Source organism: Rana temporaria, chromosome 5 (genome assembly GCF_905171775.1).
Source record: "Rana temporaria chromosome 5, aRanTem1.1, whole genome shotgun sequence".
Taxonomy (NCBI): domain Eukaryota; kingdom Metazoa; phylum Chordata; class Amphibia; order Anura; family Ranidae; genus Rana; species Rana temporaria.
In genome coordinates this window covers 354,424,815-354,447,460 of record NC_053493.1, presented here as the reverse complement: position 1 = coordinate 354,447,460, position 22,646 = coordinate 354,424,815, and the positions used below count along the sequence as shown (strand labels likewise).

The 22,646-nt window shown below is 44.0% G+C and overlaps 2 protein-coding genes across 2 annotated transcripts in view; one reads left to right on the top strand and one right to left on the bottom strand.

Annotated features, from left to right (window-relative positions):
• Positions 1–7,288, bottom strand: part of DECR1 (2,4-dienoyl-CoA reductase 1) — an 87,972-nt gene extending 80,684 nt beyond the window's left edge. The window contains exon 1 of the mRNA XM_040354606.1: positions 7,095–7,288. Within this exon, the coding sequence (XP_040210540.1) occupies positions 7,095–7,154 (60 nt within the window). The 5' untranslated portion in view covers positions 7,155–7,288. The remainder of the gene's footprint in view (positions 1–7,094) is intronic.
• A 3,217-nt stretch (positions 7,289–10,505) lies between these two features.
• NBN (nibrin) overlaps positions 10,506–22,646 on the top strand; it is a 128,259-nt gene continuing 116,118 nt past the window's right edge. The window contains exon 1 of the mRNA XM_040354601.1: positions 10,506–10,612. Within this exon, the coding sequence (XP_040210535.1) occupies positions 10,579–10,612 (34 nt within the window). The 5' untranslated portion in view covers positions 10,506–10,578. The remainder of the gene's footprint in view (positions 10,613–22,646) is intronic.

The window sequence follows — 22,646 nt, the reverse complement described above, 5'->3', positions numbered from 1 at the left end:
TAGAATGTTTGCTTATTACTGGACCTTCATCATCAGTTACACTATGCTTTTGTTACAAGCGCTTCAAGAACTATTAGTATTATAACTTTTTTTAAACACTTGCTTTGTTATAAGTTATAGACACCTTTTACAGCACTGTTCATCAAGATTTAATTTACTGTACGTGTGAGCATGGTAACCAGCATATTACAGCAGACTGCCAACTGAGTATGTGCGTCCATTTTGTTATGTAGTTCATACAGTTTAGGCTAAAGTAGCTTGTCTATTGGATTGGACTACATGAGCCATCCTTCGCTCCCCATGTGACCACCCATGACCCTGTTGCCGGTTTTCCTTCCCTGGGCCACTTTTGGCAAGTCCTGATCACTGCAGACCAAGAACATCCCACAAGACCTGCAGTTTTGGAGTTACTCTGACCCAGTTGTCTCGCTATTATATTTGGACCTTGTCAAAGTTGCTCAAATCATTACACTTGTCCATTTTTTCTTCTTTCAACACATCAACTTCAGGGACAACATGTCCACTTGCTGCCTAATATATCCCACCCACTTTCAGGTGCCAGTGTAACTAGGCAATTCATTTCATTCACGTCATTAGTGTTACTGCTGAGTATACAAGCAGCTGTGGGGCAGCATCTTGGTGGTGCAGATACTTGACCCAACATGCCCAAGTTCTTCACTAATCAAAATGCAAAATCACACGGGGGGGGGGGGATTTAATAAAGCCGCTGCACCACTTTTCTGGCGCTAATCCCTCTTGTTAATGTATATCACCAGATTCAAGAAGCATTTGCTGCACTTTTGGTTGTGACACTCGTGCACCAAATTCAGGTAGCTCAGAAATGTGACACAATGCCTGCACCACATTTTAAATAGAATACCGACAGATCTTACAAAAGTGGAGCCAATTAAGACCAACTTTGTTTTGGCATATGGAGACAGACCCTGGTGCAGACCGATTTTGAAAGCAAGACATTTTGGGGGAGATTTACAAAAATTGGAGGGTGCAAAATCTGGTGCAGCTTCCATGTTTTATTGTCAAAGCTTAATTGAATGAGTTGAAGTTAGAAGCAGATTCGCTACCATGCACAGCTGCACCAGATTCTGCACGCTCCAAAAGTGTGTCCGAGCGTCACCGACACCCCCGCACCTCTGGCCAAATGCGGTACTGCACACCCCAGAGGCTTGTATCCTGCCCATCTTGTGAGACAACGCTCGCAAACCGAGTCAGGATTTAAAGAAAAGAAAAAAAAAAAAAAAAAGACAGCTCGTATTGCAAAGCGCTCGTAAACCGCGTTACTCGCAATCCAAGGTTTTACTGTACCTGAATTATGCACACGAGTTCATGTCAGTACCTAAAATGCTCCAAATGCTTCCTAAATTTGGCCCAAAGATGGTTACAGCGTGGGCATCCATGTACATCCATGTTACATTTGATACCACTATTATGCGCTTGTGTTGTTTATGATGATTTTATTCATATGCGTGTTCTGGCACTAGAGCACTTTAGTGTGTTGTAGATTTATTTATTTGTATTTTTATTCACCATTTACTTTGGTTTTACAATATAGAATATATACAGTGAGGAAAATAAGTATTTGAACACCCTGCTATTTTGCAAGTTCTCCCACTTGGAAATCATGGAGGGGTCTGAAATTGTCATCATAGGTGCATGTCCACTGTGAGAGACATAATCCCCCAAAAAAATTCCAGAAATCACAATTTATGATTTTTTAACTATTTATTTGTATGATACAGCTGCAAATAAGTATTTGAACACCTGTCTATCAGCTAGAATTCTGACCCTCAGCCTAGGTTCACATTGGAGCGATTTGTCATGCGATTTGAGAGATCAAATCGCATGACAAGTCGCAGCCTATTGGAGGCATAGGCACTGTTCCAATTGGTGCGACACCGATTTTGTGGTGCTGCACCGATTTGCAAAAGTAGTTCCTGCACTACTTTTGTCGATTTCAGGTGCGATTTCCATAGACATCTGTGCATGAAGCCACACAGATGTCTATCAAGTAGCACCTGAAATCGCACTACTTCAAGTGAAGTAGTGCGATTTCAAAGTAGCATCAATGTGAACCAGGGCTCAAAGACCTGTTAGTCTGCCTTTAAAATGTCCACCTCCACTCCATTTATTATCCTAAATTAGATGCACCTGTTTGAGGTCATTAGCTGCATAAAGAGTAGACACCTGTCCACCGCATACAATCAGTAAGAATCCAACTACTAACATGGCCAAGACCAAAGAGCTGTCCAAAGACACTAGAGACAAAATTGTACACCTCCACAAGGCTGGAAAGGGCTACGGGGAAATTGCCAAGCAGCTTGGTGAAAAAAGGTCCACTGTTGGAGCAATCATTAGAAAATGGAAGAAGCTAAACATGACTGTCAATCTCCCTCGGACTGGGGCTCCATGCAAAATCTCACCTCGTGGGGTCTCAATGATCCTAAGAAAGGTGAGAAATCAGCCCAGGACTACACGGGAGGAGCTGGTCAATGACCTGAAAAGAGCTGGGACCACCGTTTCCAAGGTTACTGTTGGTAATACACTAAGACGTCATGGTTTGAAATCATGCATGGCACGGAAGGTTCCCCTGCTTAAACCAGCACATGTCAAGGCCCGTCTTAAGTTTGCCAATGACCATTTGGATGATCCAGAGGAGTCATGGGAGAAAGTCATGTGGTCAGATGAGACCAAAATAGAACTTTTTGGTCATAATTCCACTAACCGTGTTTGGAGGAAGAAGAATGATGAGTACCATCCCAAGAACACCATCCCTACTGTGAAGCATGGGGGTGGTAGCATCATGCTTTGGGGGTGTTTTTCTGCACATGGGACAGGGCGACTGCACTGTATTAAGGAGAGGATGACCGGGGCCATGTATTGCGAGATTTTGGGCAACAACCTCCTTCCCTCAGTTAGAGCTTTGAAGATGGGTCGAGGCTGGGTCTTCCAACATGACAATGACCCGAAGCACACAGCCAGGATAACCAAGGAGTGGCTCTGTAAGAAGCATATCAAGGTTCTGGCGTGGCCTAGCCAGTCTCCAGACCTAAACCCAATAGAGAATCTTTGGAGGGAGCTCAAACTCTGTGTTTCTCAGCGAGAGCCCAGAAACCTGACTGATCTAGAGAGTGGAGGAGTGGCCCAAAATCCCTCCTCCAGTGTGTGAAAACCTGGTGAAAAACTACAAGAAAGGTTTGACCTCTGTAATTGCAAACAAAGGCTACTGTACCAAATATTAACATTGATTTTCTCAGGTGTTCAAATACTTATTTGCAGCTGTATCATACAAATAAATAGTTAAAAAAATCATACATTGTGATTTCTGGATTTTTTTTTTTGGATTATGTCTCTCACAGTGGACATGCACCTACGATAACAATTTGAGACCCCTCCATGATTTCCAAGTGGGAGAACTTGCAAAATAGCAGGGTGTTCAAATACTTATTTTCATCACTGTATATATATATATAGCGGTCGTGCCCCGTGGCTCCCAAACAAATTGGCGTCCTTTTTTCCCCCACAAATAGACCTTTCTTTTGGTGGTATTTGATCACCTCTGCGGTTTTTATTTTTTGCGCTATAAACGAAAATAGAGCGTCAATTTTAAAAAAAATGCAATATTTTTTCCTTTTTGCTATAAATATCCCCCAAAAATATGTAAAAAAAAATGTTTTTCCTCAGTTTAGGCCGATACGTAGTCTTCTACCTATTTTTGGTGAAAAAAAAAAATTGCAATAAGCGTTTATCGATTGGTTTGCGCAAAATGTAGTGTTTACAAAATAGGGGATAGTTTTATTGCATTTTTATTAATAATTTTTTTTTTTACTACTAATGGTGGCGATCAGCAATTTTTTTTGTGACCGCGGCATTATGGCGGACACATCGGACAATTTTGACACATTTTTGGGACAATTGTCATTTTCACAGCAAAAAATGCTATATAAATGCATTGTTTACTGTGAAAATGACAATTGCAGTTTGGGAGTTAACCACTAGAGGGCGCTGAAGGGGTTAAGTGTGACCTCATTTGTGTTTCTAACTGTAGGGGGGCGGGGCTGGACGTGTGACGTCATTGATTGTGTTTCCCTATATCAGGGAACAGACGATCAATGACATCGCCACAGTGAAGAATGGGGAAGCTGTGTTTACACACACACCTCTCCCCGTTCTTCAGCTCCGGGGACCGATCGCGGGACTCCAGCGGCGACCCACGGCTGGGCACTTAAAGAGGACGTACAGGTACGTGCTTGTGCCCAGCCGTGCCATTCTGCCGACGTATATGTGCAGGAGGCAGTCCTTAAGTGGTTAATCACTATTTTTGGCACTATTTATGAGAGGTGTTTCACGCTAGCAGCTTTCACACATTCTAGATAGAGCGTTTTGTTTTTAGAAAGCATTTAGGACTGGTGGCTCGCAGGATTTTCTTTGCATTTAGAGACATTTAATTTTTTTATTGAATTTTAGTGTAAATATGAGATTTTAGGTCTTTTTGACCCCATCTCTCATTTTTAAGAGGACCTGTCATGCTTTTTTCTATTAAAAGGGATGTTAAAGTGGAGTTCCACCCATTTTTTTATGTTTGTCTGTGCTGCATGCTCTAATCTCATAGTGTTCAGAATGGACAATTTTTATTTAATTTGTTGCTTGTAAATATCTTTATTTTGTAGTCCTTCATTACCTCCTCCTCCTTATTTGCCTAGGCTATTTGCAAGGGTTTCTGGGATAGGAATCATGTTACCCAGTAGTCCTTGCAAACCTGACTGAAACCTATTACATTGCTTGTGCACTGAGCATGTGCAAAGCTGAAATCCAGGAAGTCATACAGTCTGGCTTCATGATGCCCACACTTAAGATGGCCACGGTCTATTTCTAGATTATAAACTATCTAAATGCTGTAACAACCTAACAAAATGGACCTTAGTTTACAGACTAACTTTACTAGAATACATTAAGCTTGTGTATTACAGGGGTATTTATATTTAAAAAGTGAAATTGTGGGTGGAACTCCCCTTTAAAAGTGACACAATTGCTTGCTTGGAATCGGGAGCTTTCCAATCATGTGACCGCCAATCTCTGCAGTCACATGATCATAAACCCTGTCATCCTGAACCCCTTAAAGGGCCCCAAGGAACTAAATAACAAACATACCTACCTGCTCTGGGCAATGGTTTTATACAGCGCTGCCCTGCGGCTCCTCTTCTGGTCCCCCTGCCAGCGCTCCAGGCTCCTCCTCTTCTCGATGTACAGCTATGTGAAGCCGCTTCCTATGGTGGCACAATCACATGCTGGACCCCGAGCCGCACTGCCTGTCTCCATAGACACAGGCAGCATGGCCCCAGCCACTCCTCATGAGATTTGACTGACAATAGCGGGAGCCAATGGCAAAGCCTGTGAGAGAGGAGAGGGTGTGGCTACAAATGCGCACAGCGCTGGATGCAGTGAGGACTGAGGTAAGTATAAAGGGGGTGGGGACACTGATACCTAAGCATGGTTTATTACTTTAACCACTTGCCGACCTCCTCATGTAGATATACGTCAGCAGAATGGCACGGACAGGCACATGTACGTACCTGTACGTGCTCTGCTTGACGTGGGTGGGGGGTCCAATCGGGACCCCCCCCCGCTACATGCGGCGGTCGGTAAGCCTCGGGGAGCGATCCGGGACGACGGCGCGGCTATTCGTTTATAGCCGCCCCGGAGCTGAAGAACGGGGAGAGCCGTATGTAAACACAGCTTCCCCGTGCTTCACTGTGGCGGCGCATCGATCGAGTGATCCCTTATATAGGGAGACTCGATCGATGACGTCAGTCCTACAGCCACACCCCCCTACAGTAGTAAACACACACTAAGTGAACACTAAATGTTACAGCGCCCCCTGTGTTTAACTCCCAAACTGCAACTGTCATTTTCACAATAAACAATGCAATTTAAATGCATTTTTTGCTGTGAAAATGACAATGGTCCCAAAAATGTGTCAAAATTGTCCGAAGTGTCCGCCATAATGTCGCAGTCACGAAAAAAAATCGATGATCGCCGCCATTAGTAGTAAAAAAAATAAAAATGCAATAAAACTATCCCCTATTTTGTAAACGCTATAAATTTTGCACAAACCAACCGATAAACGATTATTGCGATTTTTTTTACCAAAAATATGTAGAAGAATACGTATCGGCCTAAACTGAGGGGAAATTTTTTTTTTATATATATGTTTTTGGGGGATATTTATTATAGCAAAAAGTAAAAAATATTGCATTTTTTTTCAAAATTGTCGCTCTATTTTTGTTTATAGCGCAAAAAATAAAAACCGCAGAGGTCATCAAATACCACCAAAAGAAAGCTCTATTTGTAGGGAAAAAAGAATGCCAATTTTGTTTGGGAGCCACGTCGCACGACCGCGCAATTGTCTGTTAAAGCGACGCAGTCCCGAACTGTAAAAACCCCTTGGGTCTTTAGGCAGCATATTGGTCCGGGGCTTAAGTGGTTAAAGCGGAGTTCTACCCAAAAGTGGAATTTCCGCTTAATCCACTCCTTGCCCCCTTACATGCCACATTTGGCATGTCATTTTTTTTTTGTGGGGGAATCAGGAGGAGTGGGACATTCTGTCCCACTTCCTCCTTCCACCAAGTGGCAGCTGAGGCGATACGTCATATCGCCTTTTGGCGGCCCCTCCCTGCAGGCGATCGCCTGGGACACGTGACATGCGCAGTGAGTACGACGGACGGAGAGGAGCGGAGCTCCGGCGTGTCGCTGGAACGTGGAGCAGGTGAGTGCATGTTTATTAAAAGCCAGCAGCAACACTTTTTCTAACTGCTGACTTTTAATAAACATGAACAATGCCTGGAACTCCCCTTTAATGCAAGGACTTTATCAAGCTAAGACAATGTTCAGGCTCTCTGGGCACTATGACGATAAACTCCCCCTAGGAGAACGCTGCACAATGACACCTGCCTATTACCTCCAGGTCTCCGCCTATTGGACAGAGCTCTGTCATGTGACACAGTAAGTGCGCCTCCAGCGTGCAGGGCTGCTCCTTGTACAGAGTGTAGTTGAGGTCACGGACAGGTGAGGAATCTTACCCTGAGTCCGGCCGTCCTCAGGAGAGCCCTTCGGCCCAGCACACACACCAGCGCCGCCATACCTCCGCTAGTCAGTGTAGAGGTGATACAAAGGCACACAACTTTATTCACACTGACGTTGTCGTGCAGAACTTTGACCGGACTCGCTGAGAAGAACTCTCCAATTCGATCACGTGACGCGCTACCCTGCTTATGATTTGACGGAGAGCGACAGAACGGCTGGCTGTGTTCAGGGTGTGATTCTATTGGCTGATTTCCCACACGTGAGCTGTGTGTGTAGCCAATCGCGATGCTCGGGGGGGACTAAGCAACAGCATTCCTCTGCCACAGGATACAGTGCAGAAAGAGGAGGACATAGCCCAGGTTATCATCATACACAAATGTCTGAATCACACATAAACATATTCATCATTGTTGCCTCTAATTAAAGTTTATTAATCACTTTCTTTGATCTTTATTTATGTTGGGCTACACATGTGTCACATTTTGAGTGGTCACCAGTAAAGATGAGCTCAGGCATGTTCGCAACTCCACACGCCTGCGCCCGCCAGGAAGCTGACACTCCGCAGCGCTAATCACAGACAGTGAGACATTTTCCGATCTGTGCCGCCCGCGGATCAGGAAATGTCTGACTACCCGTGATTATCGCTGCGGAGTGTCAGCTTCCTCGTGGGCGCAGGCGCGTGGAGTTGCGAACACGCCTGAGCTCATCCTTAGTCACCAGAACAAGAGGGAGATCTTCCAATGGGGACACTACTGACAACCAGGGTCTCCCTTACATTGGGGGAATTTCCTCTGACTTCCTGTTTTAACTATGAGACAGGAAGTAAAGGGGCATATCCACAGTGGGACACAGATGAAAAAAAAAAAAAGTGTTTAGGTATAACCTCATATTATATTAGATCACTATAATGGTGATCACACTGACAGGGTAAGGAGACCACAATACCACTTTTTGGGTGCCCTCCTGGTGGATGAAGTTTTCCCTATCCTTCAACCTCTCTCTTTGGGTGCCTATTTGGATTTACCCCTTAAAGCGGATGTCCGCTGAAAAAAAAATATTAAAAGCCAGCAGCTACAAATACTGCAGCTGCTGACTTTTAATGTTAGGACACTTACCTGTCCTGGAGTCCAGCGCCGTCCGCAGCAGAGGACAAGCGGTCGCTCGTCACTCTGCTGCCCCCCGCCATCCTCGGTGAGGGAACCAGGAATTGAAGCGCTCCGGCTTCACTGCCCGGTTCCCTACGGCGCATGCGCGAGTCGCGCTACGCCTGCCAATTGGCTCACACGCTGTGTGCTGGGAGCCGAGTGTTCCCAGCACACAACGGGGGGATGGGGACGGGAGGTGGCGTCACGCCCGCAGTCTGCCCGAGTGGCCGGAAGTGGGTGCAAATTCCTGTCTTTAGACAGGTATCTGCACCACCCTCCCCCCTGAAAGGTGTCAAATGTGACACCGGAGGTCGGGAGGGTTCCGATCAGCGGGACTTCACTTTAGGGTGGAGAACCGCTTTAAGGAGTTATTCATTCTACAAGGACTTATTTTTTCATATGTTTCACCACATATTCAATATAGTGGGACTTTTCTATATTTTTGTGTCACTTTCATTGTTTTTTTATATGAATTTGCTATTGTGAGAATCGTTTCTCATTCACAATTTAATATTGTCTATTTAAGATTAATTTACTTTCGATCTTTCTCACATGTTTTTTTTGAGCGCTGTACTGTATATTACACATGTTTTAGGAATTTTTTGTATCACACATTTTTTGGTACTGGCAGCTAATTATTAATTTATCACATATCATTGGTGTTTATATTCACTAATATATCTAGCGCAGTGTTTTCCTTTTGGATTTTTTTGGGGGGTTTAATAAATAAAGGTCTTTTTGAATAAATATGACATAATGGAATTTTATTCTAACGCTTGAATCTTACATTTGAAAGTGAGGTCAGCGCTTTGGTTATTTTCACAATGGCTACTTGCTGGAAACAGCCCAGAAACAGCTTAGAAGCTTCGAACATACAACCTAGTCTTTCTGCTCTTCACACATACAGAAGCTGATCAAATGTTACTGCTTATCAGATTTTATATTTGTATAGCAGGATTCAAATTCAAACCTTTCTTTCTTTTCTTCTCTCTCTTCTCCCCCTCTCTCTTCTCTGTCTCTCTTCTCCCTCTCTCTTCTCTCTCTCTCTCTTCTCCCTCTCTCTTCTCTCTCTCTCTCCTCTCTCTCTTCTCCCCCTCTCTATTCTCCATCTCTCTCTTCTCCCCCTCTCTCTTCTGCCTCTCTCTCTTCTCCCCCTCTATCTTCTCTCTCTCTCTTCTCCCCCTCTATCTTCTCTCTCTCTCTCTCTTCTCCCCCTCTATCTTCTCTCTCTCTCTCTCTCTTCTCCCTCCCTCTCTTCTCCCCCTCTCTCTTCTCTGTCTCTCTTCTCTCTCTCTTCTCCCTCTCTCTCTCCTCCCTCTCTCTTCTCCCCCTCTCTCTTCTCCCTCTCTCTCTTCTCCTTCTCTCTCTCCTCTCTCTCTCTTCTCCCCCTCTCTCTTCTCCCTCTCTCTCTTCTCCCCCTCGCTCTTCTGCCTCTCTCTCTTCTCCCCCTCTCTCTTCTCCCCTCCCTCTTTTGTCTCTCTTCTCCCTCTCTCTCTCTCTTCTCTCTCTTTTCCCTCTCTCTCTCTCTTCCCTCTCTCATTTCTTTCTTCTCTCTCTCCTCAAACTCTCTCTTTTCTCTCTCCCCTCTCTCTCTTTTCTCCCTCTTCTCTCTCTATTCTCCATTTTATCTCTCTCTCCTCTTCTCTCTCTCCTCTCTTTTCTCTCTCTTTCATTTCTCTTCTCTCTCTTTTCTCCCGCTCTCTCTCCCTCTCTCTCTCTTTTCTCCCACTCTCTTTCTCCCTCTCTCTCTTCTCTCGCTCTCTTTTTTCTCTCTCACCTTTCTCTCTTTTCTCTTTCACCTTTCTCTCTGTCTTTTTTTTCTCTCTCTTCTCTATCTCCTTTCTCTTCTCTCTCTCTCTCTCTCTCTCTTTATCTATCTTCTCTCTCTCTCCTTTCTCTTTCCTCTCTCTTCTCCCTTTCTCCTCTCCCCCTCTCTTTTTTCTCTTCCCTCTTCTCTCTCTCCTCTCTCTCTTTTTGCTTTCCCTCTCTCTCCTCTTTCTCTCTCCCTCTCTCTTCTGTCTCTCCTTTCTCTCTCTGTTCTCTCTCTCTCCTCCCCCTCTCTCTTCTCTCACTCCCTCTTCCTCTCTCTCTCTCCCCTTCTCCCTCTCTTCCCTGCTTTCTCTGTCTCTTCCCTGCTTTCTCTGTCTCTTCTCCTCTCCTTATCTCTTTCCTTTTAAAAATAATGGAAAGTGTACTGCAAGCGCGCTTACAGGTTGGGTCACTAGATGGCGCTGCGGTCCAATATTACACAGAGAGGGAGTCATGTACACATGGGTGGGCTGCTAGGTGACGTCATGATTTCGCGCCAGCAAATACAGAGGAGAAGGAAGCAGACATGTGGAAGTTGGAGAGGGAGAGTGAAGGAGGAGGTAACGTGTCAGAAGAAGCATGCCGTTACATTTAGTAGTCAGAGTGTTTGTAAAGCACAGTCTGTATTCGTTCATGTGCAGCGGATCTCTCACAGCGAGACGCCATGATTCTGGTGAAGTGTACCTGTCCTGCACAGCTGAGCTCTGTGGGGAACACCAGATCTCTAGTGGCAGGGCTGTGCCATGTCTGGCGAATTAGGAAACATTTCTCTGATGATATTAGAACACCTAGTCCTAGAAGAGCCCTCTGCCACCACTCTGTATGGCACACCGGTACACTAGTATAGCAAAACTTTTGTAGTTTTGGATGGAGTGGAACAGAGTTAAGATGGATCGGAGCCCCTGTCAGCCTTTGCCCCCCCCCCCCCCCCACACACACACACACTCTATTTGTCCTGTTTACAATTCTCACTGAAAGTGTCACCAGAACAGGAATAGAAGGTAAATCTTCCAATGGGGACACCTGGGATTCTTTCACTTTGGAGGGATTTCCTCAAATGTCCTGTTGTGGCTGAAGGACAGAAAGTGTAATGAAATGAAAGTGTAATGAAATGAAAGTGAATTGAAATCTCACCAATGGGACAAAGATTGTAAAAACAAAAATCTTTCATCTAAAATGAAAAAATCATAGAGGGCAACCGATTATCAGGGGCCGATATTCACATTTTTCAGATGGTATTGGTCAGAAACTTACAGATATTGGTCAGACCTCCTCTCCCTGTCCCCGCATGGTGCTCGCTGCAGTCGCTGTCAGTGGTGCGGGGACATACTAAAAGGAATGACAGAATGGAATGCCCATAGACTTTAACAGGGAGGTAGAATGCCCATAGAGAATAATGGTAAAGAAAAAAATATATATAAATTAGTGACAGAGTCTTTAGACATATCAATTTTTTTTTTGCAAACCTACTTTAATATATCATTGGCCATGTTTAATATTGAGATTAGGTGAGATTATTTTTTTTTTTTTTATGCCATAAAAAGGTGAATGACAGAAGGGAATGTCCATAGAGTATAGTATGAAGAAAAATATAAACTCATTTGCACGCAGATCTTGGAGACATAGCGACTTCACCTTTCCCACAGGTGTTCCTCATGTACAGTAGCAGATTGTAAGATTGAGATTATTTGGGATTACAGCTGTTTTCTAAGGAATGACAGATAATAGAAAGGAATGCCCATAGAGTATAATGGGAAGCAAGATGTGACCTGGAGTCAGAACTATTGGTCATATCAGATCAATCTTTAGCAGACATACTCTCTATGTTCGGGGATGATGTCCAAACCTGACGTTAAGAGGGATTATTATTGTTTTCTATGGAATGACAAACATAGGACAAAATGGAATGCCCATAGAGTATAATGGAAAGTAAAATATAAACTAATTTGCAGGCAAATCTGAGAGACATAGCAATTTATCCTTTCCCACAGGTGTTCCTAAAGTAGAGTAGCAGATTGTAAGATTGAGATTATTTGGGATTACAGCTGTTTTCTATGGAATGGCAAATAATAGAAATGAATTTCCATAGAGTATAATGGGAAGCAAGATGTCACCTGGAGTCAGAACCATTGGTCATATCAGATCAGTCTTTAGCAGACATACTGTCTATGTTCATGGATGATGTCCAAACTTGACGTTAAGAGGAATTATTATTATTATTTTCTATGGAATGACAAACCTAGGACAGAATGGAATGCCCATAGAGTATAATTGGAAGCAAGATGTGACCTGGGGTCAGAACCATTTAACATATCAAATAAATCTTTAGCAGACATTCTCCAAATTCAGTGGCAATATTTAAAATCAAGACAAATTGGATTATAATTGTTTTCTAAGGAATGAAAGACTGAAATGCCCATAGAGTATAGTATATATCAACTCTTTTGCAGGCAACCCTGAAAGATATAGCTATTTAAAAGGGACATGTATTCCTTCTGAGACAACAGCCTCATTTAAAGGCTTTGTCTTTATTTAAAGGGGTTTTCCACCCATCTTTTAAGTTTATTAAAAGTCAGCAGCTACAAAAAGTGTAGCTGCTGGCTTTTAATAAACTGACACTTACCTGCTCCAGCGTTCCAGCGACGCGCCGGCTGGTGGTCCGCTCCTCTCCCCCCCTCCCCGGCCGGCGTCTTCATTGTCGCTGTGGGCACCCGGCCGTGACAGCTTTCGGCTTCACGGCCGGGCACCCACTGCGCATGCGCAAGCGGCACTGCGCATGCGGCCCGGCGCTGCGCTGTTTGATTGGACAGGCGATCGCCTAGGACCTGACGTGTCCTAGGCGATCGCCTACAGGGAGGGGCTGCCAAAAGGCGATTAAGCTTAATCGCCTTTGCAGCCCCTCGGCGGAAGGAGGAAGTGGGACAGGAAGTCCCCTTCTCCTGAAGCCCCCACTCCCCCCCCCCCCCCCCCAAAAAAAAAATTACATGCCAAATGTGGCATGTAAGGGGGAGAGGAGTGGGTTAAGAGGAAGTTCCATTTTTGGGTGGAACTCCTCTTTAAGACAGTTTCTTTTTTTTATGTATAAAAATTGAAGATGCAATCCCGATCTTTGCAATCTTCTCTTTACTTCAAATAATCATATACATTACAGGTAATCTGAGATAAGCGAATGCACAGTTTCGAACATAACAATGTTCTTCATCAAGCACACATGCTGCTTAATGAAGAACATGTTTTTGTCGAAACTGTGCAGTCGCTGATCTCAGATTACCTTCAATTTATACAAAAATTTCAATCAAAGAGAATATTGCAAAGATTGGGATTATATGTTAAATTTTTTTGATGTGTGTTCGTTGTAAAATTGAGGAGGTCCCCATTGGATGCAATCTTAAAAGAAGTATACTGGCTAAACTGCATAAGTGTCCAAACTTGATTTAACCCTTTAACAACCACGCTATTGCCAAATGAAGGCTACAGCGTGACTCGATAACTCAGGGACGGCCTACTATGACGTCCTCCCAGAATCGCAGGCGCACACACAGGAGTATCCGTGACCGGACCCGGCACATCACGTATCGTGGTAAATGGCCGCTGACAGCAGCCATTTACCACGTGATTGCTCCGACAAATGACGGAGCAATCACTTGTAAACAAACCAGTGTCGCGTCCGGTATCTCTCTCCCCCACTCTGTACCGATCGGCACAGTGTGAGAGGGGAGAGATCGGGTGCAGCAGCGCTGTGGGCTGCATCTGTAGTTCCCACAGCGCTGCTCTGTGCCCATTGCAGCACTCATCCACCCATCCATGCTCAGGCATCCCAACCACACTCAGCCATACCCAACCATACTCAGCCTTATGTTTGTCATTCCATAGAAAACAATAATAATCCCTCTTAACGTCAAGTTTGGACATCATCCCTGAACATAGAGAGTATGTCTGCTAAAGATCGATCTGATATGACCAATGGTTCTGACCCCAGGTCACATCTTGCTTCCCATTATACTCTATGGGCATTCCATTTTGTCCTATGTTTGTCATTCCATAGGAAACAATAATATTCCCTCTTAACGTCAAGTTTGCACATCATCCCCGAACATAGAGAGTATTAGCTGGATTCAGGTACATTGCCGCATTTTTGCGGTAGCGTATCGTATTTACACTACGCCGCCGTAAGTTAGCTAGGCAAGTACTGTATTCACAAAGTACTTGCCTGCCAAATTACGGCGGCGTAGGGTAAATGGGGCCGGCGTAAGCGTGCCTAATTCAACTTAGGCTGAGGGGGCGTGTTTTATGTTAATGGGGGGTGACCTGACGTGATTGACGTTTTTTACGAACGGCGCATGCGCTGTCCGTGTACATATCCCAGTGTGCATTGCGGCAAAGTACGCCGCAAGGACGTATTGGTTTCGACGTGAATGTAAATTACGTCCAGCACTATTCACGGACGACTTACGCAAACAACGTACAATTTTCAAATTTCCACGCGGGAACGACGGCCATACCTAACATTACTAGTCCAGCTATTTGATGGAATAACTTTACGCCTGAAAATGCCTTACGTAAACGGCGTATCTTTACTGCGACGGGCGCACGTAAGTTTGTGAATAGGCGTATCTAGTGATTTACATATTATACGCCGAATGGAAGCGCCACCTAGCGGCCAGCCTAAATATTGCACCCTAAGATACGACGGCGCAAGCCGTTGTATCTTAGATAGGTTTAAGTGTATCTCTGTTTGAGAATACACTTAAATTTAGGATGCCGCAGATTCCGAGTCAGTAGATACGCCGGTCTAACTCTTTGTGAATCTAGCTATATGTCTGCTAAAGATCGATCTGATATGACCAAGGTCACATCTTGCTTCCCATTATACACTAGGGGTATTCCTTTCTATTATTTATCAGTCATTCCTTAGAAAACAGCTGTAATCTCAAACTTACAATCTGCTACTGTACATGAGGAACACCTGTGGGAAAGGTGAAGTCGCTATGTCTCCAAGATCTGTGTGCAAATGAGTTTTTATATTTTTCTTCCCATTATACTCTATGGACATTCCCTTCTGTCATTCACCTTTTTATGGCATAAAAAAATAATAATCCCATCTAATCTCTATATTAAACATGGCCAATGATATTTAAAAGTAGGTTTGCAACAAAAAAAAAATTCGATATGTCTAAAGACTCTGTCACTAATTTTATTTTTTATTTATTTTTTACCATTATTCTCTATGGGCATTCCATCTCCCTGTTAAAGTCTATGGGCATTCCATTCTGTCATTCCTTTTAGTATGTCCCGCGGTGCGGCAGGCAGCAGAGAGATATATCACACTGCCCACCTTGCATCCCCGCTCATCCACCTCTATAGCAGGGCTGCTCATGATAGAGCATAGAGATAGTTATGTCATCTCTTACAGCCCACCCTCCCACATGTGGAAGTGTACCGGCTCGGACGACGCTGGGAGAGGCTGTCAGAAGTAGTGTAAGTAGCGACATACTGCATCTGGGTGGCAGGTGACGGTGGAAAGTGACATACTGCATCTGGTGGCAGGTGATGGTGGCAAGTGACATAATGCATCAGGTGGCAAGTGACATAATGCATCAGGTGGCAAGTGACATACTGCATCTGGTGGCAGGGGATGGTGGCAAGTGACATACTGCATCTAGGTGGAAAGTGACATACTGCATCTGGTGGCAGGTGACAAGTGACATACTGCATCTGGTGGCAGGCGACGGTGGCAAGTGACATACTGCATCTGGTGGCAGGCGACGGTGGCAAGTGACATACTGCATCTGGTGGCAAGTGACACACTGCATCTGGTGGCAGGTGGCAAGTGACATACTGCATCTGGTGGCAAGTGACATACTGCATCTGGTGGCAGGTGACATACTGCATCTAGGTGGAAAGTGACATACTGCATCTGGTGGCAGGCGACAAGTGACATACTGCTTCTGGTGGCAGGCGACGGTGGCAAGTGACATACTGCCTCTGGTGGCAAGTGACATACTGCCTCTGGTGGCAAGTGACATACTGCCTCTGGTGGCAAGTGACATACTGCCTCTGGTGGCAAGTGACATACTGCCTCTGGTGGCAAGTGACATACTGCCTCTGGTGGCAGGGGACGGTGGCAGGTGACATACTGCCTCTGGTGGCAGGTGACATACTGCATCTGGTGGCAGGGGACATACTGCATCTGGTGACAGTGGCAGGTGACATACTGCGTTTGGTGGCAGGGGACGTGGAAGGTGACATTCAGCATTTGGTGACAGTGGCAGGTGACATACTGCATCTGGTGGCAGGGGACATGCTGCATCTGATGGCTGGTGACAGTGATGTACAGAATATTTGCGGCTGAAAAATGTTGGTAACATTCTAGTGATAAGCTCTGCATTGGACTCCTCCCCTCAGGACAGTAAATATTATAAAAGGAAAGGTTAAAGTGATTGTATACCATTTTTTTTTTTTTTTTCATTTTTTACCTACAGGTAAGCCTATAATAAGGCTTGTAAATAATGGTAACAAAGATAAATCCGCCCTTTCTGTGTTCCCACCACTGCACTTATGAACAACTTTAAAAAAAATCTAACTGTGAAAAACATATTCTAAAACCCTAAAATTAGTGTAATAAAATATAAGCAGCGCTGTAAACAATGTAACATGAAATATCCGTCTTCACAGGTATTCAAAAATAATGCTAATGTCCATAAACCTCACCATGTGACAAAAGTGAATATGTGCACAAATTTCAAAAAATATATATAAATGTGTTTAAATAGAAGTCCATAAAACGCATCAAGTAGGTTTGTAAAAAAATAATAGCTTCCAATCTTCCACCACACCCGGTGTCAGTGAATCCTCTCCCGTCAGATGCAAAACTCACCAACTCATATTGCCTTACACTCTCGTGTACAAAAAGACCTCACTGGTAGGTATAGCAGATAATTCCAGTTCCAACCAATTCACTGCCAGAAAGCTCCGCATGTAAATAAAAGAAGTGCTCATATTATCGTGATACCGTAAAATCAGTTTAATAACGCACTTAAATCTTCAAATATAACACTCACATGAATCTCAAAAAAATAGAGCAATACACTGCACAGCAAACACTCGTTCAGAGATGAACCGAAAACCGAGTATATTGGTCACAGCAGACCCAAGGTGTCAACTGATCGCTCACCACCTCCCCTGGTTCCTGCAATCAAATCTATAATATAAGCATGCCATCCCCTCTGTTATATAATGCTATGTGTCCCAGTGTCTGTGCTGTATAAAAAAGATGCTGATTATATCTTATATCGGAGCGTCTCCTGGCGCTCACATGACTCCTGGATCTCTCTCGGCCCCTCCCACTATAGCTGTCAGCCAGACAAAGGAGAGAGCTAAGGAGTCACGTGAAAAATTGTATTCCTTTTTATTTCCTTTTGTTGCCCTTATCTGTTTAGCAACTCTAAATGATAATGTGCCCAAAAATTGGTCCCTACTATATACTGTCCCATGCTATATAGTCCAACATAGGATTCATCTGCACTTGCCCTTACTATTTATTAGGGATTATTGGTATAATGATGGTGAGTTTACATTATGGCTGCCTTTGCGGAGGGAGGGGGAATGCGGAAATTATGTATTTAGCCCTTTTAAAAGCCTGCAGTTTGACAGCCATTTATCCTGAAGAAGCTCATGTGACCGAAACATGTTATCATCACTCCCGCGCTTCAGGCCACGCTCAGCAGTTTGCCACCACGCCCACTGCTACAGCTAAGGTAGCGTGAAGCAACCATACTCTGACGACTCTGATGCGGGCATATTCTCCACGGGAGTGATGGGGGCTAATGCCTAGTACACACAATTGGTTTTCCCCGACAGGAAATCGGCCATGTTTGCTTTTTTTTTTTTCAGAAAAAACGGATATGTGTATGCGCCATAGTAGTTTTCCCGACAGGAAAACTGCGAGCAAAAAAAATGAGATCTTGTTTCCTATGGGAAACACTGCAGTGGAGCATACACACAGCCGTTTTTCCCGACCAAAGCTGTCATGGCAGTTTTCCTGTTGGGGGGGAAGCAACCGAGCAGGTTCTCAGGTTTTCCCGGTGGACTTCTGACCGCCGGGAAAACGGATCGTGTGTACGAGGCATAAGACAACATGAGGAGGATGAATATCAAGGAGCAGTGATCTGTAATATACACCCTCTGGGTTTGATTCACGGCTGGGGGTGATTTTTGAGACTTTGCTCACTGGAGTCATCCGCAATGGTATGTTTTCCCTGTGTGTGCGATCTTGCTGCTCTTGCTTCTCAGTGCTGATATATTGGCATTTTTCATCTGCTTGATGCCTCTGCTACTTACTCCCACCTTCCCAACTATTTCTGAACTGAGATTCTAACAGTGGCTATGTTTCTGAGGTTACCAGCACAGTTTAAGGCCCCTTTCACACGGACGGCTGTTTTGCCGCAGTTAAAAGCATGTTCATGTTCAAGGCTCAGCTCGGCAGTTTGCCACCACGGCATTTGTACATTGCGATTACATGCATTTACGTGCGGTTACATGTGGCTGCGTTTTGCTGCGGTAGTCATTCCCATAGCAACCCTTTTTTATTTTTTGGTCCCTTGAATCACGCTGCTTTCCGCAGCTGACACAAAAGACTGCGATTCCCTGTGGTTATGTGCATATAGCTGCGCTAAATCACACCTGGGCGCATTCGATTGTATTTTTTCTGTTCGCACCAAACTGCATGTAACAAAATCGCAGCTAAACGCTGTGTGTGAACGGGGCCATAGGAAAGCATTGTGTGTGTTTTTAGCTGCGGTAGAAAACTAGAAAATCTGCAGCTAAAGGCACCATTCTATCCGTCCGTGTGAAAGGGGCTTTAAGGTAAATTGACTGTCAATCTGGCATACTATAGTGACTGCTGGACTACTGTATATCCTATTCTATATAAAGTACATGGCTGGACAACCGCATCACTAGCGGTCTGTGGATTTAGGACCCTTGCTCATGCTGTGGATCTATTTTTATATGAAAACACTGCTGTTCATTAAGGGGACTAACATGAGGAGTGCTTTACAATTACTATTTAGCTAAAGAATCCATCATTAATCATCACTTGTAAACTAATCAACTAACAGTAGCTACTGCTTTCCCCATCTAGTTTAAACTGCTGCCACATTCTTATGGCTGATAGCATTTGTGCGCATGGTGTTGGTGCAAATGGTGAAGGTTTTTTGCTAACATTTACATAGTTTTTATGCTTTTTTTTTTTGTAACGAATAAAATAAATGTTTTTGCAAAACCGCAGTAATTTTTGTTTGGAAAGTCTTTTTGGTGTGACCCTTTCTTGAGCTCACATCTTCCTAGCCTGTGTATTATTATGTATAGGTTCCAAGAACACCATCTGGTGGTACTTTAGGTGAGTCGGTAACTGATCTACCAAATTCTTTTACTTCAGAAGGGGGGGGGGGACACACTTGGAATTTTAGGGCTATCGGAAGGGGAGAAGAGAGAGAATGGGAGGGAATTGGAGGAAGTAGAAGAGATTGAGGGAGAGAGAAGACGTGAAGGGGAGGAGAGGGGGACTATTGGGTGGGGAAGAAGAGAGACTGGGATGGAAATAGAAGAGGATGAACGTGTATCCCTGTATTGGTGTCACTGGTCCCCAAAAAGTGTCACTTGGTGTCCGATTTGTCAGCCGCAATGGCACAGTACCGCTATAAGTCGCTGATCGCCGCCATTAGTAGCAAAAAATAAATAAAAATCTAGACGATAACTTTTGCGCAAAGCAATGAATATATGCTTATTGGGATTTTTTTTTATTTTATTGTTTTACCAAAAACATAGCAGAAAACATTGGCCTAAACTGATGAAGAAATTTCAAATTTTTTTTTATTTTTTTTTGCGCCATAAATGAATACCACAAAGGTGATCAAATATTGCCAAAAGAAAGCTCTATTTTAGACAATTTTTTTTTTTGGAAAAAGCGTTGCACAACCGCGCAGTTGTCAGTAAAAGGGGTTGTAAACCCTTGTGTTTCACCTTAATGCATCCTATGCATTAAGGTAAAAAAACACCTTGCAGTGTCCGCAAGGTAACCCCCTCGGGAGAGAGCTTCCCAGAGGGGGTTATCTAATGCAGGGAGGAGCAGCGAGTGGGACCCCAGAATAGGACGATCGGGGCCACTCTGTGCGAAACGATCTGCACAGTGGGTGTATGATATCTTTGTTATTTAAAAAAAAAAAAAATATTTGAACCTATAATATCATTTTAAAGTAACGCAGTGCCGTATCGCAAAAAATGGCCTGGTCATGAACGGGGTAAACCACCTGGGGCTGAAGTGGTTAATGTAGGTGCATTTATTACATGTTTTAAGAAATGGACTATACCTTTCAGACTATTCAGAGGTATGCTGGAAATTTCCTATCGAGTAGTAATACCCAAATCCACTGGACTTGTGTGCATGCCTGTGGAGCACTCAACGGCAGCTATCAACTCAAACCACTAGATGGTGCATGAGCTTTTACCTTCAGAATTCCAGGCGAGGCTGTGGCAGGGATTTCTATGAACACAACACGTTCTGAGTGAGAAGCAGCAGGAAGAACCATTACAAAAAGCATGGTGTCCTATAGCAATACAAACGTGGTCTAACTTAATGAGAATTTTTTATTATAGCTTACCTTTGGATGAAAAACTATTATAGTAAAGTGTGGGGTGTGCCTTTGTCACCTTCCTGGTGTCATGGCTTTAAAGTGGAGGTTCACCCGAAAAGTACATTTTTAAGATTAGATTGAGGCTCATTTTGTCAAGGGGAATCGGGTGTTTTTTTTTTTTAAATCGAAGCAGTACTTACCGTTTTAGAGAGCGATCTTCTCCGCCGCTTCCGGGTATGGGCTGCGGGACTGGGCGTTCCTATTTGATTGACAGGCTTCCGACGGTCGCATACATCGCGTCACGATTTTCCGAAAGCAGCCGAACGTCGGTGCGCAGGCGCCGTATAGAGCCGCACCGATGTTCGGCTTCTTTCGGCTACTCGTGACGCGATGGATGCGACCGTCGGAACCTGTCAATCAAAATAGGAACGCCCAGTCCCGAAGACCATACCCGGAAGCGGCGGAGAAGATCGCTCTCTAAAACGGTAAGTACTGCTCGGATTTGAAAAAAACTCCTGGAAAGTGAGACCTTATATCCATTCTTGTTCTGGGTCAATGACTTAAAGTATTGAAGTAAAGGTGAGGACACCATTACAGCCAGGCTAATAGCAATTTCTAAGTTGTAAGCAAGTAATAGCAGCCTATAGGCCTCTCATGAATTGTTCCTTTAGCTGACACAGCCGTCTGTTTTTATAGATGATCTGTATTGGGGTTGTCACATTATGATCTGTCAGCCAGTGTAAGTGGTACTTTACTGGTAATCTTATGTAATACTATTATAGCATTAGACGGCCTGTAGAGTAATGGCAGCTGTACATTGAATATCTGTTTCTTTCTTTATATATGACTGATGAATTGAGTCTTGTATTTCTCACTCAACGAATTAAGCACACTAAGCAAAAATCAATCGGCCTATCCCTTCATTAGGAAGTACATGCGTCATTTGTGTGTCCGTTCCATCACCCCTTTCTGTCACCTTTACTGTTTGCTAGAAGATATTTTGGTTTAAACGGCTCCCATAACTGTCAGTAGAGAACAAAGTATCGCATGAAAACGGATCAAATTGCCCCAATTGGATTCGGACTTTCTGTTTTTTTTTTTTTTCTTCAGTGCAGAATGTATTGCAATGGTGGTAGTCAGGGCTGCGTTTAGGAATCACTTACTGACTTTACAAAAATGTATTTTTTTTTTTTTAATAATTTTTCCAAATTTTATTTTATATATTGTGGGTTTTTTAAAGATTTTTTAAAAAAAAAATCCTTCCCCAGGCACTGTTGGGGATGCTTGGATGAAATATCAGGGATCTAAACAGACCCCTGACATCTCACCTTTGAGACAAAGAAAATAGAGGACACAGATTCTTCAGTTCCTTTCTCTCTGTAGCCTCAGCTGCACTGAAGATGAATGAGCAGGAGGCTCCTGTTCATTCATAAACTGAACCATAGTAAGTACAGTTTACTATGCTCAGTTGTCAGTGAACACAGAAGTGATTGGTACCAATCACTTACTGTGTCCAATTCAGAAAAGGAAATGACATATTTGCCAGCCCCTTCCCCCCACTCTCCATCCGCCTGTGTACCCGCAGTGGGAAAGGAAAGCCGGCAGCATTGAGGGGGCTGTAAGATTGGGGTGATCAGACTCCAGCGGTAGATGCATTTTTAGCGGTAGCCCACTTTTATTTAAAAGCACAAAAAGTTCACAAATGCATCAGTAGCCCTCACAGGGGGTTCCACAATTACTGTATCTTGCATACTCAATACTTTAGCCTCCTGGCTTTCATTCTTGCCATCTGGCTGTTTTAGGCCTTAGGTCTGCTCCTCAGAACAAACCGTCTCCTAGAGTTAAGCTCTCTCCTAGCTTACTCCTAATCAGCGCATTGCTGCTCGATCACCAATGACATCTGCCTCCTGCAGACATGCACACTCTGGCTGCACCCATGCAGCCTCTGACTCCTCTGAGG